Source organism: Grammomys surdaster, unplaced genomic scaffold, assembly GCF_004785775.1.
Source record: "Grammomys surdaster isolate TR1022 unplaced genomic scaffold, NIH_TR_1.0 806, whole genome shotgun sequence".
Classification (NCBI taxonomy): Eukaryota; Metazoa; Chordata; class Mammalia; order Rodentia; family Muridae; genus Grammomys; species Grammomys surdaster.
Window position 1 is genome coordinate 371,995 of NW_021605225.1, and position 17,981 is coordinate 389,975.

Genomic DNA, 17,981 nt, shown 5'->3' on the forward strand with positions numbered 1-17,981 from the left:
TGCCCAGGAGGCTTTACCTGGGCCAGAGATTCCATGAGGTTCCTTACAACCTTGTCCTGGTCTTCAGTCAAGATCCGATGAAGGGTAGCCCGCCTCTCACTATCCTTTCTCAGCATAAAAAAGCCAGAGTCTTTCTCTTCAGGGGATGGGGGTGCACTGTGATCTTCAAAATTTTCATCTGGAATGCTGTAACAATGGGTACATCATAAGTCAGGGTCTCCTCACAGAGTGACAACCCACAGGGTATGTCTTTCAGTACAAACAAGTCAGTTCTTTACCCCAGGAACAGTGTCCGGATCCCTTTCCCGTCCTTTTCTCCACAGGACTTAGCTCTGCTTTTGAAGGAGAAGGGGTCTGCCTTTAGCTCTGTATCAGGAGAAACGGAGCCATATTCGCTACTGCTGCTGGTGTCTTCTACCAGGACAGGGACTGGCAGGGATATGCTTCTAAGATACTCTGTGATAGGAGGAGAGAGAAAGAGAAGGTGGCATACATTCTAAGAACTTTACACATATGGGCACATCTGTGAAAGAGACCAGTATCCTTTGTCATGCCCGTGACTGGATGAATCATGCTGTGTAGCAAGCTGATCATGTGATCACGGTCCCTGCCTCACTCAGCATAACTAGGTATTTGGGCAAAGGTTCTTGGACCCTGAAAGGAGCATCTCCCAGGACAGGAGAACCAGGCTGCAGCTCAGCAGGTCCCAGGTTCCCATTTTAACTGATGACTTAAATTGACATTTGCAGGTCTCACTTCCCACATCTAGAAACAGGATGAGGTGCAATGATTTGAAATTTTAAAGCTATATCCTCCCGGGCTCGAAGGTTCACCTTAGTATCTGTGGCTACCTTGGAATTAGGAAGGCATGGGGTGCTGTGGGGCTAAACAACAGGTTCTAACCCTGCTTCACCTAGGACAGACATGCTGACTGCCACTTGTCATGGCAGGAGGAGGCACATGAAAAAGCATTCTTTGCTAAAAAAAAAAAAAAAAAAAAGGTTTGGAAACCAAGAGACCTCTAAGGCCCTCCCTAGTTGCCAGACACGAACTCCACTGCAAACACAGCCATCTGCCTTGCCTTGATCGGAGATTCCTACATTTCATTCCAAACTGGTTTTAAAGACAGTAAATTTTGCCAGAAACATCTTTAATGTCTCAACATTACAAACATCTCTTACTAAAAATAAGGCAAGTGTCAAGTTATAAAAAAAGCACGCATGGTTGCTTGGAAACCTCTTTTTATTTAATTTCTGTTAAGCTGGGTTGAGCTGAACTCGCCCAAGTCTCAAGGATGATCAGTCACCAGTGGCTCCTCTTCCCCATTCCCCACGACTGCAAGTCAGCCATCACTGCCAGGGTGCTGGCCACTGACCACCAGACAAATGCCCACACTGTGATCACCCACTCTTCTCTCTGGTTTACAAACACCCGAAAGCAGGACAACCATCCTAGCTTCCCTTCTGTTATAAAAAAAAAAATATCCTGGTAGAAACAGCCTAGGTGAGAAAGGGTTACCTCAGTCACCGTTCTAGGTTAAAATCCCTCACTTCAGGCAAGGACCCAAGCCAGGAATGGTGATGCTCACGTGGTTGGGTCTTCATACCAATCAAGACAGCCTCCTGCAGCTGTGCCCAGCGGCCAGCCTAATCTGAAGGTATTCACTAGGACACTCTTCCCAGGAGACTCTAGACTATGTAGACAATTAAAACCAACAACAGGCCCTTTACTTTTCCTTTGGCTTCTCCAGGTACTTTTAGGTTGTAGACTCTTACATGCATGTGCGTGCATGCGTGCGTGTATACTGCACACGTAACTAAAGAAAATATGAAAAACTATGCTATAATACTAACAGTAGTTCTTTCTTGAAGATATAATTTAGGGTGAAAACATTTTTCAGTTTTTCTACACTAAGCAAGTATTTTGTATGTGCATGCAGGTATACATGTGTTTTCAGATGTGTATACATGTGTTTGTGCATATGTGTAGGGCCCAAAAGCAAACTATCAAGCTTCCCGCCTTGATGATAATGGACTGAACCTCTGAGCCTGTAAGCCAGTTCCAATTAAATGTTGTTCTTTATAAGAGTTGCCTTGGTCATGGTGTCTGTTCACAGCAGTAAAACCCTAACTAAGACAGATAGCAAAAGGGCTTCAGTAAGAACTTGATTGATCTAGGTACAGGCTATAATCTCAGCACTTGGGATACTGGAGTAGGAGGAGGCCAAGACTCGCAAGGCGGGGCAGGTGTTAACGTATAAATCAGTAAGACTCTACCTTCCCCAATAAAGAAGGAATCAGCACCATGATCACTTGAATTTCAAAAGCAGAACTGGTATCTTGGGAATGAACAGATCAATACTGTTTGGATTACTAGCTAAGACTTTCCTATCTTGTGCTTCTGCAAATGTATTCATGTGATACACACGTACGTCTGTCTACAGAAAGGGAGCAAGGCCTTACTTTATCCTGCTTTTTTACCTCTTTGGTCTCATTAGGTGGTTTGAGTAGCCAGCAAGCCTTTGTCTTGTGAGTTTTAAGGTTGCTATGGATACTGATTGCCTAAAAGGAGGCCTAGGGGGGTAAAAGTATACATGTTAAAGGTAAAGAACCCAGGGCCTGTCAATCATCTTAAAATGAAAAGGAAGCCTGTGGACACCATGTGTAGTCCTGGCTCATCCTCATCCTGAGGAGATCAACCTGTGGACCTAGTTCTAAACTGCTTCTCTTATTAAGCCTCACCTCATGAAAAAATCAAAATGCTTCCAAGGTTTCTGTTCTCTAAAAATTAATGCGTATATATACTATTTGCATATTATGATGAGAAAGAATACAAGCTAGAGGGGAAAGTCTTTTCAGTAGCCAAGAGGTGTTATTTGATTATTCAGCATGCAAAGTGAACAAGGCAATTGGGTTTGAGTCTGGAGCTCAGAAAAAGTTTGGGTCAGAGGTGTGACTTCAGTCAACAGTGACTTCAAAGTAATTTAAAGCAAGGCGTGACATAGTTTAGGGAAAGGTAACACACCCTTTCAGAATATCAATATTTTATAGAAAGGGGAGAGAGAAGCACCAGCAATGGGGAATGAGGAGACTCAGCACGGAACAAGAGGTGGATGAGGCTTCAGAGAGGCTCACACAGGGCATGGCTGAAACAAGACAAAACAGGCTTTCAGGCAAGAAGGCTCTGAGAACTGGAGAGAACTGAGTAAGTTCTGGTTGGATTTACATTCATGGGTCGCACTGGAAAGTTTAGTCAAAGCAGGTTCAGAGGTCAAGTGGAAGGGCAAATACTAGACCACCAGGAATAGAAAGCAGAGAAGACCTGGAAACATTGAACTTGAAGACATGAATCTATGACGGCAGAGAGGGAAAAGGTACAGTGTTAGGCAACAGGACATTTGAGGAGGATCAGCTTAAGACAGAAGACACCAGACATTCATAGATGACTTATACCAGATGGGGAGGCTGGGCAGAAAGGACCCACCTGGGCTCCTGGCCTTTGATGGATGCTGTCTGTCACTAGGGCTAGGAAAGGGGTACTTGGGTGTCCAATCACATGCTTATGGGAGATCTATTCTAGATTGTTCAGCTTGCTTCCTCATGTTCTGGAGGCCAAGAGGAAGAGCTGTGCTTCCACAGGCCTTGAACAGCACAGATTCTTGGATCCCAGCTCAGACAGGGGAGCACTGGGCTCTCAGGCTATGGAATGGGAGCTAGGAAGTGTGTCTAGTCACTGGCAGCCTTGCTGCCAATGCCCTGCCAAGTCCTACAAAGCCTACAGCTATGAGGAGCTGCCTGTAGAAATCTGAAGAGGCCTAGTGAGCCAGGTTACCTCAGAGGTGTATTTCTGGATGTGCATTGCTAAGTTTTAGGGGTTGATGGAAAAGTATTCGGTTCCAAAACCCTCTAAAGGAAAGCTTTATCAGAAAGCTGGGGTGTGGCTGGGGTAGAGGGCAGGTGGCCCCATCTGTGGATGGGACCCAGATTGCCTAGGATTCCCATCTAGAGGAAGAACAGGTGCTATCTCAAAGACATTAGCTATGACTCACTTGCAGAAGGTGGGAATTTGTTGGATGCAATTTCTATGAGGAGATCTCAGAAAAGTTATTCAAGGGCAACTGGGACCTTCTGGGTTCCCCATTCAGACAATCTAGGGACAAAGCTCCCCTCCAACACAAAGCCTCCTACCCAGTCAGACTGCCTGTCTCCAGTTGCCCAAGCCTTGGTGAACAGTCCCCACACCTTAGCTGCTTTAAGAGCTGGCTGAGCTTCCTCAAGAGAACAGGAGGCCAGGCTACACTTCCAGACCATGGGAAGGGCCAGGCATCTTAATGACTAGCAAACACCCAGTTAGTTCAGGTAGAAGGATCTCAGTCTGAGTCACTTCTACATATTGAGTATCTGCTGCTAACTCCCCTTGTGCTAAATGAATAGCACCATTGAACCAATGACATTAAATGGATAAACTATCTTCCACCCAGGTATAGGAACGATGACTGCTTCCACCATCTAACAAGGTGGCCGGACGCCTCAGATGATTATTTACATTAGCATTTAAATAAAAGAGCAGTGCCTCAGCCATAGGCACTGTTTTTGAGTTGAGACAACCACATTGGGTCTGGTGACTGATGTACTAGATGAAGACGACACAGGACACTTCTGTTATTAGAAAGTTATGGACTCAGTGCTGGTGACACCATTCCAGATCAAACTCTCTTCCTGGCTCTCTGCCCCTCTTTGCTAATTCTTTAGTATTTGGTGATGAGCCATTTGGGATCCAAGCCTGAACACCTTGTCCAGCTTTGTCATCTGCACACATGCTAACCACCAACAGTGCTAAGCTGCCATGATCCTGGTAGAGGAGTGTCTGTGCTCTACCAGAAATAGGTATATGTTCTATAAGCTACACCTGAGGAAAGGGGATAAAGAAAGGTTTTCTGTCATCTAGAAACCCCAGTCATGGCCATGGATGTAATGGTTGGAAGGCACAAAGGTCACAGAACTCCCTGGAACAATGAGATGTTAGTTTTGCTTCTGGTTTAGGTTAGCACATGTGTCTACTTGCTCCTTGGGGATGTAGGGGTGCTCCTTCCTTTGAGGGCAATCTTGTTCAGGTAAGGAGGGAAGAATAATTCAGGAGGGCTGAAGAAGTTCTAACAGGAGAACCCTGAGGACCCTGAGGGAAAGAGAAGGGACCTGCAGACTACGAGAACCATTGTCAACAGCCTCTGGGGAAGCAGGTACTGAGCACAGGAGGCCTGCCACAGGAAGAACAGTCACAAAGTGCTTGCGTTTGTCACTGTGGTCTCATCTCCTTCTTGAGAGCAGGTGTCTAAGCTCCACCCCTGGAGAGAGTAAGTCACGTTCAAGGCCACTCAGTCCCCAGGGGAACCCAGGTATGACTCCAACACCCATCCACTGGCTCTCTAAAACCCTCAAGATCTTATAATAGCTTACCTAGAGTTAGACTATAAACCTTGGGCAGAGTCTAACTTCCTACAGAAAGACCCTGAATGTAGAGGGAGTGCACACAGCTGACCAGCAGAGACAACCTGAAATCTGCTCAGGCTGAGGCACACGCTCACTGAGAAGACTGTGAGCACAGTTAAGTTCACAGAAATTAATGTATTTGGGTGGGAAAGGTTTCCCACACATGATAGCCACAGCGCATGGAAGGGACCAAACAATGCCAGACTGAGAGGCTGGCACAGCTCCAGCGCTCCTCCAGGACGTTGTTATTGTCTCAGAGTCAGCTCTGGGAAGTGACAAGCACGGTGACAGCTAAAATAAGGATCTGCATGCCACATACAGAAAAAAGAAAAAAGAGGCTTAGGGATCAAAATTGACTTCTGTGCAAAGCAGGGTGATCAGAAGGCTGAGTGGCCTGCGGGGTCTACCCTGAGGAAACACAGGAGCTGCCTTCCACATCCCAGGATGCCGGGGTAGAAAGGAGGCAACAACGTATTCCTGTCTCTCCGCAACTTAGAGCTAGCCCCCAACTCCAAATCACCTAAGAAAAACTGTACTGACAGTGACTGGAGAAAGCCCGGTGAATGGGAAAGCCAGCTGAATGAATAGGGAAAGCCAGCTGAATGAATAGGGAAAGCCTGCTGAAGGGGCCTCTACTCCAGGCTGACTGGCTCTGAGGCACCTGAGCAGCCTGCTGAGACCTGCTGGTGCTAACCTCCTGCTACAGTGGACATTAAAGCGCTCACTCGCCACCAACCGCCATCCACAGCCACGCACCTCTCCTTATTACTCTCTGAAATGCTTCAGTTTACTTGAGAGCAAACTCGACTTCTCCTTAATGATTTTCAAAAGCCAGCCCAATGAGACAAGACCACAACTCTGCCCTAGACTCTGCCCTAGACTCTGCACTGTACTAGAGTACAATGTACTGTCTTAAGATGCCCTAAGAAGGTTATGATATTGCCATTTCCCAAAAGAAGCCCCAAGTAGCCAACCTGCTCCTAGAAAGAAGATACAGAGTTCATCCAACTGATGATTTAAAAAAACCCGTCACCTCCCTTCACTCAGGGAGCAATAATTAGGGTCTCTGTTACGGCAAAGGGGTGTTTGTACAGGAGGGACCTGTACCAGGCTCACAGCCTTGTGAGTCCTTGGCACTCAGATGCCTCCCAGTAAGCTGTGGGTAAGGAGGTGGCCATGAAAAGTACAAGGTGTATCACACTTTGCCAGGTCTCAGGTCATTGGGCAAAGGTAAAACCCAACTCACCGTTCGATCCAGTAGAGAGAGCTGTGAGAAGACAAAGCAAACAGCACGAGTTAGCTCGGTGGTTAAACTGGGCAGTAAACAAGCAAACTGAGCGCTTGACAGGAGCCAATGTCGTTTCCTGCTAGTCACCTGCCCATCCTTATCCAAGATAAACACCCAAATGCTAAGGACAAGCAGAACTAACCCCATCTTTCTTTCTGAAATAAGTTATTGATTCACTAACAAAATTTGCTTACATTTACACTTCAGTTTTAATTGTTGCAAGCAACCAGGCCACCTGTATTCCTTCTTTCCTTCCTCCTTTCTTTTCCCCATTTTTGGCAACTGTTCAGAAACACAGCCTCTGAGAAGTGGCAGGTATTGTCTACTGTCTCCAATTAAAAGGCTTCATTACCTAGATGTTTCATTACCTAGATTAAATGAAATTTAATAGTTTTGTTACAGCCAGTAGCCCATTAGTGGCAATGTGGAGTTTCAACCCTGAAGGACCAGAGTTAACTTGCTCACCCTGTAACCTTTATTTCCCAAAGCTAGAAAGTATAGAGGCTGATACAGTAACTATAATCTATGTGCTGGAAGATCATTACGGAAGAGACCCCAGCATTTGTGAAATGGATAGTAACATGACTTTCTGATACACAACCAAATGCCTGAAAGCAATATGCTGTTTACACCAACTTCCAGTAATTCAGTAAACGGATGCTTATTTATGGAAACATTTTTCCATTTTAAAGCTTAAGATTCAGAAACTGACCCACACACTCTTCATATAACAACATACCTGAAAGTTTGGGCTGTGTCTTCTTCTTTTTGCTGGAAACTTTTAAGAACTCATCAATAAGCAAGTCATTGGCACAGGCTCTCTTGTCAGGGTCTGGTTCGAAACACTTTAGTATGAACGCTTTGGCCTCAGCTGACATGGACTCTGGAATCTCCGGGTGGACCTTAAACATCCCCACCTGAAGCAAAATCAGAAGCATGCTGAGTCTCCTAAAGCTCTCTCCCTCTCATCGCCTCACCTTGCCCCCTTTTCTTTCTCTCCTCTCAGTGGTTCCCTAGGCTTCCTGCATCAGGTGCCCTGACACCGGCGTTGTATTGCAGCCTGCCTGTGGCACTTCTCCAGGTGATCTGAGAGGTACTTTCTGCAGATTACAGGAAACTCACTTCTTTTGTAGCTTCAGCAATGATGCAGGAAGCGTAACTAGCTGAGGACATACATGGTACAGGGTAATAAGACTTTCCTTCAAAACCTGAGAACACTTTAATATACACTGCACTCAAAAAAAGATACTTTGTTGAGATAACTGAGCTGCTCAGAATAGCTATATGGCAGGCACTGGGCCAGAGTTTCCCATTTATGGACGTCACAGACTCCTCTCAGCAACTTGGTGAATTAAATATCGTCTCTCTTATTCCCACAAGAAAAATAAGGCTTCAGAGAGAAGCATCTTGCTTTGTTTTGTTTAAAGCCCGTGTGTTCTTTCCCCTATTGCATAATTCCTAAGCACTCCCCCATCTCAAATCACCAACATTAAGAAATATTTAAGAGCGCTTTGAAATTAAAGCATATTTTATACCACAGTTAGAATCTGCTTCTATTGGTATTCCAAAGGCAGAGGCAGTGAGATGACTCATTCAAAAGCACTTGACAACCGACCCTGAGAACCTGATGTTTGGTCCCTGGGACACAAGGTGAAAGAAACAAGTTGTCCTCTGTTTTTCACATGCATGACAGTGAGTGTGCATACACACACGCTTTTATATGCACTGTACAACTCAATGATGTTTGCATGTATTTTGCTATATACAAATGTATCCTAATAAATAATAATATATTTGTAAGAACTATATACCCTTTATGTTGAAAATAATTCTAGATGCATTGCATAGATTATCTCTCATATTCCTCAAAAAATTCCTGTGAGAGGAACTCCTTTTCTCCTCATTCTGTGCCTACCGATAAGGAGTTTCAATAAGTTGCCCAACGTTCCAAATATCCGGAGCCTGTATCAGAACACGGTCAATCATGCTGTATGGTCTAGCCTGAGACTTCCCATGAACAGTGGAGGCTGCCTTCCAGGGCTGAAGGTGTGCTGACCTGTTAACTGATAATTACTGCGTCATGGATAATGAAACAGCGTTTCACAGGGAAGCTGTAGAGAATGGAGAAATGGAGGGGGGCAGGAGGGGAAGTATCCTGCCCCTCATTGTCTCATTGCTTATGCAGGCTCGGTCAGAATTCTAGATTTTGGATTTTTGTTTTTGCAAAAGTGCAAGTGGTAGAGCTTAGAGCTAGAACGTCCTATGTGTATTCTTCATTTTCATATCAGCTTTTCAACAAGTGTAAAGTAGATCACACTTGGTACAAATGTGGACAGTACGTAAGTATCACAGGACCCCTGGCAAGAAGCTGTCTGCCGAGGAGTGAGGGCTGAGGAACAGGCTGAGGCTAAGAGCTACACTCAGCAGTCCCTGCTTTACAGAGCAGGGACGGGAGCTTCCTGGGAGACAGGCAGCTTGGCTGGGAGGACTGTAGGGTCACCACCTTGTCCAGACCTCTGCTGTCTAAATCTCAGGCCTATATATTTCTGTATTATTGCTCTCTACACTGGGGTGGGGTAGGGGTGTGTTCGCACTTCCCAGAATTACTTATGGGAAAACAGTCTGAAAGAACAGACCTAAGTAAATAAAGTTGGATTACTTAAGATGGTAACTCTACCCTTTATAAGAATGGATTCTTTAAACATTTGCAGCCAAGAAATGAGGAAAATAATTTGATTTAATCTTTATGTAGATTTAAATGCTGTGTTGTGAATTCTGTGTGTTTGTATGTGTGTGTATGTATGTATGTACATACGTATGTACGTGTGTGTGCAAGTATGTGTGCTGGGGTGCTATAAATGGACCAGGGATGCTAGACTAGTGCTTCACCACTGTGACGGATCCCCAGCTCCTCAGAATGTTCTTATAATTTTCTTATATGGAAAACATCCACACAGTTTCCCAGAGTTTAGAGTCCTGTGTCATTCATACTGTAAAAAGCTTACATGGAACTTCAGTTTAGAATGAAGAAGACTAAGGTTGAGATGCTGGTGCGGACTGCAGAGGGGAGAGAGGATCTCCTCGGTCTTGACTGTGACTCAACATGTGTTTCCTTGAGCTTCACTCCTAACTCAGACATTCATTCCTGCACACAACATCCATTAACTACATGAATCTTTCATCCTTTTGTGTTTAATATGACGTATGACCTTGAACATGGCTGCTTGTGGCTCTCCTAGTTCATAAAATGGTGGTTTTCCAGTAGCCATTTCGATGATTGTGCAGCCCAGTGACCAAATGTCGGCGGCCTTTCCATAGCCTCGTGGTCCTTTATCGATTATTTCTGGAGCCATATACTGAAGGGTACCTGGGAATAATGCAAATATACTTCCACATTAGAAAGGCAAAGAATGATACCTAATGATCACTTCAATTATTGAACATAAATACAACAATTAAGAACTTATGATTCAGGTCCTGATGTATCATCTTTTTCTGAGATCCAGCTTTCTCTGCAGTTAATAATAGTAGAAATATGAGTGTTCATAATGGATTTTATCACTGAGACAGTGATAAACCAGTTCATCAATAGCATCTGGTTATGGATGTTTTAAGGCTGATATGCCCCTTTGAGGGTTGTCTTAGAGACTTGACCATAGTTGGACTGTTTTTGTTATTGTTCAGAACAATAGAAAATACAATACATATTTCTGCATCAGTTCGTCCCAATATATGATGACTCCCTTTATGTGTACTTTTCCAGAGAAAATCTAGTTCATTCTCTGATCTCATTCAAGCTTTATAGTCCCTAGTTCCTGAACCTGGTATTTGACTCATATATTCCCATTTTGGAGATCACTATGGTAAATAAGCCTGGACAAAGGTGAGTCCCAGTGTCATCAAAGATGGGATCAGAACAGTGAGAAGCTGCAGGGTGTAAGGAAGTGAGAGGTGGGGAACAGTAGTCAGTCAGCACCATGTGACAGTCAGGAGAAAGCAGTCTACCCCACAGCAAAGACAGGAGGGAGCCATAATTAACAGTGTGCTCTGTGTTCAAAACAAACAAACACAACAACAAAAACCCAGGAAACTAGAAAGGGGACTCTGATGCTTTCAGACACATGCTTAGATGTTTGAGGGGACAGATGTGCTACATTAAACAATACATGCATGTATTCAGATATCACAGAGTACCCATTAGTTGTACAATTCTTCATGTCCAAGGGGGAAAGACCCATAAGGATAGAACTATGGCTCAGGGGCATAGGGCTTACCGAACATGCATGTGGGCCCTAACGCAGACTAAATTAACTAGCACTGGGATTCTGAGAGCTATGATGAAGAATAATTTAAAAACATCAGGTGTATGTGATTCTGTATATTAAATACATGCAAATTCTTACTGTGGATCTTAGTAAGACTTTAATGTAGCGGTTCTCAATCCCTGGGTCACGACCCTTCAAGGAGCTGAACGGTCCTTTCCTAGGGGTCACACACCAGACTCATAACAGTAGCCAAATTGCAGTTATGAAGTAGCACGTTATGGTGGGGGGGGGGGAGAGGTCACCACACTATGCAAGAGTGTGTTAAAGCGTCACTACTTTAAGAAGATTAAGAATAAACTGTTTAATGGATCAAAGACAGGTCATGAACCCCAATTAGAGGTAAACCATAAGAGTGGACATGAATAAACTGAGCAGGAGAAAGGAGGGGTTTGCAGAGCCAGGTGGTAGACAGGGTATGGTGTGGTGTAGAGGGGGAGTGGAGGGAGCCCTTGGGCCTAAGTCTGGTTCTGAGGAAATGAAGGAAAGTCTACGTTCCTGGTGCTCAGTGAAGAAGCAGGGTCTGAAAGGCACTGAGTTCCAAGGCAGGCCACACCTTGTCAGACATACAGGATTTGGTTTTATTTACTCTGCATGGAAGCCACTTTGACATTTTAGCTGCAATGTTGAGGGTGGACAGCAGGGGGCAGGAGTGGAAGCAGAGATGCTGTTCGAGGCAGCTGAGACAGAAGAGCTGTGGCACCTGAAGGGTGACAGCCCATCCCACTTCTGGACTGACATGCTTCCTCGATGGTTGGACTGTAGCGTGAGAAAAGGAGCCAGTGACAGCCAGCCAAAGTCTCGAGTGGCCCTCAGTGGAGCGAGAAGAGCGTGGGTGGGAAAGGTCTGAGGAGGAGGTAATTAATTCCACTTAACATGTTAAGTCTAGCTCAAACCTCAGATCTATTACTAAACAGTTTTGTGACCTTGGGCAAGTTATTTAAACTCTTTGAACCTTAATGTTCTCACTATAACCCAGGATAATGATACCTCATGATTAGAGCTTATGTACAAATGTCAGTGTGTATAATGCACTATGCATCCAAGCAAAATATGCAGTCAGAGCACTATAAACGGTGACTACCTCTGCCTCGCCCCTCACCCAAATCACCAGGAGCTGAAATCGAGCCAGGTCTTTCCACTACATTCACCAGAGGTGATGAAGCATCTTGACCCCCACACAGTCAGGACTACAAAGCCCACTGTGTTGAAAGGACCAAGGCCTGCACACCACGGCTCTTGGATCAGCATTAGAGAGAGATCTGAGCTCTGTAGTCATACACTATACCTGTCACCTTCATGTGTGGCCAGTGGGAGAGTTACAGGCACAGGGCCCCAGTGAGGACACCTTCCCTACAATGCCTTAGGGACTAAAGACAAAATTTCAAGATGAAAAGAAGACATTAAATCAACATCCTGCTCCAGAACATTGCAGAAGTAGGAATTATCATCTCCCAAGTTACTGAGTCTGGGCAACATCTGCTTGCCAAGCTGAGAGAGAAGGAGAAAGAAGCATAAACATGGGAGACACTAGTAGGTTTGAATTTATTTTAAAATACATTGTAAATATGGGCAATCCTGTGTCTGAAATACATTGTGTGCAGTGTAGGAGGTGGTGCAGACCAGAGGATCTGAGAGACACAAGGCTCTCTCCCTCCTCCTCCCCGCCTGAGGCCACCAGCACAGATGCAAACTGGAGAGGAAGATGCACTGAGGTCTGCAGGCCAATGACAAGAGCAACGGGAGAGAGGAAACCCTGCACTTCATCACAGACTGCCATGACCACCGGAGATGTCTCCTACCTCTTTCCACCAATGTCCCCATCTGCAAAATGGAGGCACTTCTGTCTACCACAGGGGATTCAGAAATGGGGACATCTGGCCATTTTGCTTTACATTAAATCAAAAATTAGTCACTGACTCCTTTTTTTTTTTTGTTTAAGTCAATCTCTAAATCTCTGACCCTGCCCTCCTCTCTAATAATAACAGAACCTAACGCTTCTGGAGAGTTAGCGTAAGAACATGGAGTAGAGACATTTTGCAGGCTCAGTATCTAATGGGCACTCATCCATCTGTTGGGCTCTATTTTCCACTTGGCTGTGTTCAACTTTTTGGAAATTGTTGTCTCCACCCTCCCAGGACTTTGCATCGGAGGCCACTGAGTCCCCGGATTGCCTAACTTCTCATCTCCACCTCTTCCGAGTGGATGACTCACTTCCTCTTTTCTGAATTGAAATCATAGTGTTATTTATATTGTGGAGTAGGGGAATTGATTCCTGGGAGAAAACAGACTAAGAAGGAGGGAAACTGGAGCCCAGATAGGAAACGGTTTGAGTATGAGTAAGAATCAGAGAGGCTGGGCTAGGGCATGTTTGTAAAGAGTAGTCAGACTTGTAAGGGTCAGCGTGGCTGTAAGCCAGTCAAGAAAAAAGGACAGAAAACAAAAAGCAAGCATGCTGAGAGTGGAAAGTAGCCTTCAGTGGTTACACATAGGCTGAGCCACACAGAACCCCAAGAAGACAGAAGGTCAAGGCAGACCCCGTACACAGCTTTCCAGGGAACATCAGGCAATCCTAGCATTAGTGTTCGTGAGAAACCTGACTTAGTTTATCTCTCACCTGATGTTGAGGCTCAGCAATTACATTTGTAATTATCCAAGATCTGTATCATTAGTGAAAAGTCTACCTGTAAAGGTTTCGGTGCATGGGTTTATGCCAGCAAGCCTCTTGGATGTCCCGAAGTCAGAGATCTTGAGCACACCACTGTAGGTATTAATCAATACATTGTCACCCTAGGGAAAGAATATTCCAATCAAAACGTTATCTTTTCACTGATGCTGTTTGTGGTTGACTTAAGCCTGATAAAAGTGCCCTTAGAACAAACAATGGCATTTAATAATAATAATGTGTCCTTCATTAACAGCTTATCTCAGGAGAGAACTCTTTTCAATACAGACCTCTTGATATAATTTTTATTTATATGTTATCAGTTGTTTATAATCTTCTCTTCAGGTCAGGAGTCAAACATGGCCCCGAGGGAAAGTTCACTACAGTTTACAGTTAGGCTGGATTACCTGTGGACAGTATCTATATAAACAACTTTCCTAACTTCCCACACACCTTATTTTCTTCTGTTGTTTCTCACTTTCCGTGGATTACTTAGGACATTTAACTTGGTTTTAGGGCTGTAAGCCATAGTAGGTGCATTAGAAACAAACACCTATGGTACACACAGAACACTGCTGCCGGTTTAAAAGCCCTTCAAAGCTTGGTATTTGTTCTGGCTAACACTCTTGGAGACGTGTTTAAGAGGAACCAGCCACACAATTGCTCCCTTTCTTCTAGGTAGCCCATAGTAACCTTTGCTCATTACCATTCTAAATTCTCAGTGCTGGAAGTACTATGCTCACCACTTATCCCTTTTGACTGTGTGATCTCTGCCCTTAAAGTGAACACAGGACGAACACGCACGTGCTCAGGCATGTGCACCTTCCAATATCAATATGGGTGTGCATGGCCAGGCTCCACTAGAGGAGTATACACCTCAAAGTAAAAAACCTCTGCTTGCTTGTACTAAATAGTGAAATGCCCTTCTCTTTTTATCTCTTAGTTGCACTTTTTGGCTTTGTAGTCACCAAAAGGTGAACGAATTTTGTTTGTTTACAAAAGGAGCATACTTTAAGAAAGCCAGGCTCTGTCCAAACTTCATTAGTTTTTGCTAGTAGAAAACCTAGGCAGTACCTTGCAAGATATAGGGACAGAAACAGATTTTCCTGAACAGGACTTCATTTGCCAAGGAATTAAGCCCAACAATCAACAAGTGAGACTTTATAAACTAAAAAGCTAAGAAACACAGCTAAGAAACAATCAAGTCAGGAGGTAGGCCATAGATTAGGAAGGAATCTTTGCCAGCTATACATCTAATAGAGGATTAATATGCAGAATATATAAAGAACTAAAAAATCAGAAAGTCAAAAAACCCCAAAGGATCAATTCATAAATGGGCTTGGGATTTGAATAAAGTTCTCCAAAGAAGAAATAAAAATGACTAAGAAATAGCTCAAAAAAATTATCCCTTGTCCCTAGTGATTAGGGACATATAAACTGAAGTAACTTTCAGATTTCATCTTACCCCAGTCAGAATGGCAAAAATCAACAAAACAATCAATAGCAAATGTTGGAGCCCTCACTCACTGTTGGTGGGATTGCAAACTGGTGTGGAGAATCCTCAGAAAGCTAAGTCTACCACCTGACAAAGCTATATCGGTCCTCGGTGTACGCCCAGAGGACTTGAATCCTACCCCACAGATCCATGTTCAGCCATGATTGTTGCTGCTCTAGTCACAATAGCTGGGAAATGAGACAGCCTAAATGTCCTTCAAATGACACATGGACAATGAAAATATGGTTCATATACATCATGGAATACTACTCAGCTGTAAAGGAAAATGAAATCACGAACTCTTCAGGTAGGTGGAAGGAACTAGAAAAGATCACATTGAGTGAGATGACCCAAACCCAGAAAGACAAATGTCCCATGATCTTCCTCATCTGTAGTCCTAGGTCCAAGTCTTCAGACATGAGAACAGAAACTAGTCTAACCACAGAAACCAGAAGGTAAAAGGAACCACAGAGCATGGCGGGGATCAATGGGGGAAATATCTGGGTGCCACTGACATCTAGGGGGAAAAACAGGGGGCACATTTTTTGGAGACAGTGTTTCTTTGTGTACCCCTGGCTGTTCTGGTAATTAAGGAGGTGGAGAGAAGTTAATAAAGCAGGAAAGAAGAGGGTAAAATAACAGAATGTCTGAAAAAGTCATAAGGAATCACAATTATTATCGAGTTATCAGAATTACATACAAGAGATGTAAACCTATATATACATGCATAATGCATACATACATATAACTATATATACATACATTTAATATGTATATAGAGATGAAATTTCCCATCTAGGCTGATAATGCTCTCCCCAAAAGCCATACACTAGCTAACAAAAGCCCAAACATCAGGCAAGAGAAGTACCCTTTTGAGCTGTGGGTCAGGGTTGTTGAAGAGACTCCCCATACATGGCTATTGCCACTGCCTTGGATGCCTCCCAGAAGCTGAACATCAGTCTCTATTGCTGAACATACCATATACTTTGGACTAGACATAAGGAATCCAAGCTGGTTCTGATTTTAGAGCCTCCTCCATGAGGCTGAGCTTTGGTTGTATCAGAAGAAGCCATGCAAGCGTCCAAGGAGAGACAGCAGCTAATAGTTACCCAGCTATAATGCCTATGAACCAGAACCAGTACTGCACAGTAGCCCTAAGAGTGCATAGTGGCAAGCATATTTACTGGTAACCAAGAGTTCTCTAATTGGATGTAAGGCCCATTCAACAAGAGGGAAATGATGCCTTGTACTAGAAACCCAGACAATTGCAAGGAACTATAAAGTCACAAACTTTGGAGGAGAACCACTATCTACCACTTTACTAAACTATCATGACTCCTAACTCTATTCCTAACATTTATCCTTATGTCCACAGAAAAGTGTAGTTCTCCTTTCTCATCAAAGCAACTTCTCCTTGCAATAGACAGAGACCACTAAAGAAACCTATAATAGATCAAAATGCAGAGAAGTGACAGTATTGTACCCAGGCCCAACAATACACCCACAACACAGCTCCTTCACCAGTGACCCAATGATACAACACAGCTCCTTCACCAATGACCCAATGATACAACACAGCTCCTTCACCAATGACCCAGTGATACAACACAGGTCCTTCACCAATGACCCAGTGATACAACACAGCTCCTTCACCAATGACCCAATGATACATCACAGCTCCTTCGCCAATGACCCAATGATACAACACAGCTCCTTCATCAATGACTCAATGATACAACACAGCTCCTTCACAATGACCCAATGATACAACACAGCTTCTTCACCAATGACCCAATGATACACCTACAACACAGCTCCTTCACCAGTGACCCAATGATACAACACAGCTCCTTCACCAATGACCCAATGATACATCACAGCTCCTTCACCAGTGACCCAATGATACAACACAGCTCCTTCACCAGTGACCCAATGATACAACACTGCTCCTTCACCAATGACCCAATGATACAACACAGCTCCTTCATCAATGATACATCTACAACATAATCCCTTCACCGAAGGGCCAACAATATACCTACAACACAACTCCTTCATCAAAGGCTCAAGGGTCATAGCAGAAGAGAGAGCAGAAAGATTTTAAGATCCAGAAAGTAACAGGAAGTTTGTTGTGAGGTTTTCTCTCCTAGAAATGTCAGAGAAGCCAGACAGTGGTGGCACATGCCTTTAATCCCAGCACTTGGGAGGCAGAGGCAGGTGGATTTCTGAGTTCGAGGCCAGCCTGGTCTACAGAGTGAGTTCCAGGGCAGCCCAGGCTATATAAGAGAAACCCTGTCTCGAAAAACCAAAAAAGAAAGAAAAAGAAATGTCAGAGAAGCTACACCCAGGAAGTCTCATCAACATGGCTGCTTAAACAAGACCCAGAGATGGATGACACCAATAGACACACTACCATGGAAGATGAAATCTTATGGGGCATCAACGCTAGACAAAGAACTAAAGGCAACTAAGGAATGCTGAGAGCAGGAGAAATAGAAATCTTCCCCAGGGAGGAGCCTCCAAATTGATTATCCAATCCTAAGAGGTCACCCTGAAACCGAGCTAACACTACACACTGAGCAGATTGTATTTACATATTTAGGGATATATAGCTCAACAATTAAAGAAATGGAGGCCATGAATTTGAATGCAATGGAGGGTGGAGGGGAAGGGTGGGTGAGAAAAGTAGAGGGAGAGACAGAGAGAGACAGAGAGAGACACT

At 44.1% G+C, this 17,981-nt stretch overlaps 1 protein-coding gene across 2 annotated transcripts in view; it reads right to left on the reverse strand.

The window, feature by feature from the left end:
• The window catches only part of Map3k5 (mitogen-activated protein kinase kinase kinase 5), a 188,343-nt gene that overhangs the window by 24,046 nt on the left and 146,316 nt on the right, over positions 1 to 17,981 (reverse strand). Inside the window, exons 18-23 of one of the 2 annotated variants that reach the window (XM_028782601.1) lie at positions 13,784 to 13,889; positions 9,987 to 10,144; positions 7,517 to 7,694; positions 6,736 to 6,756; positions 279 to 456; positions 18 to 186 (exon numbers count right to left, since the gene is read on the reverse strand). In XM_028782601.1, the coding sequence (XP_028638434.1) occupies positions 18 to 186; positions 279 to 456; positions 6,736 to 6,756; positions 7,517 to 7,694; positions 9,987 to 10,144; positions 13,784 to 13,889 (810 nt within the window). The remainder of the gene's footprint in view (positions 1 to 17; positions 187 to 278; positions 457 to 6,735; positions 6,757 to 7,516; positions 7,695 to 9,986; positions 10,145 to 13,783; positions 13,890 to 17,981) is intronic. The other variant, XM_028782600.1, reaches the window with a different exon arrangement.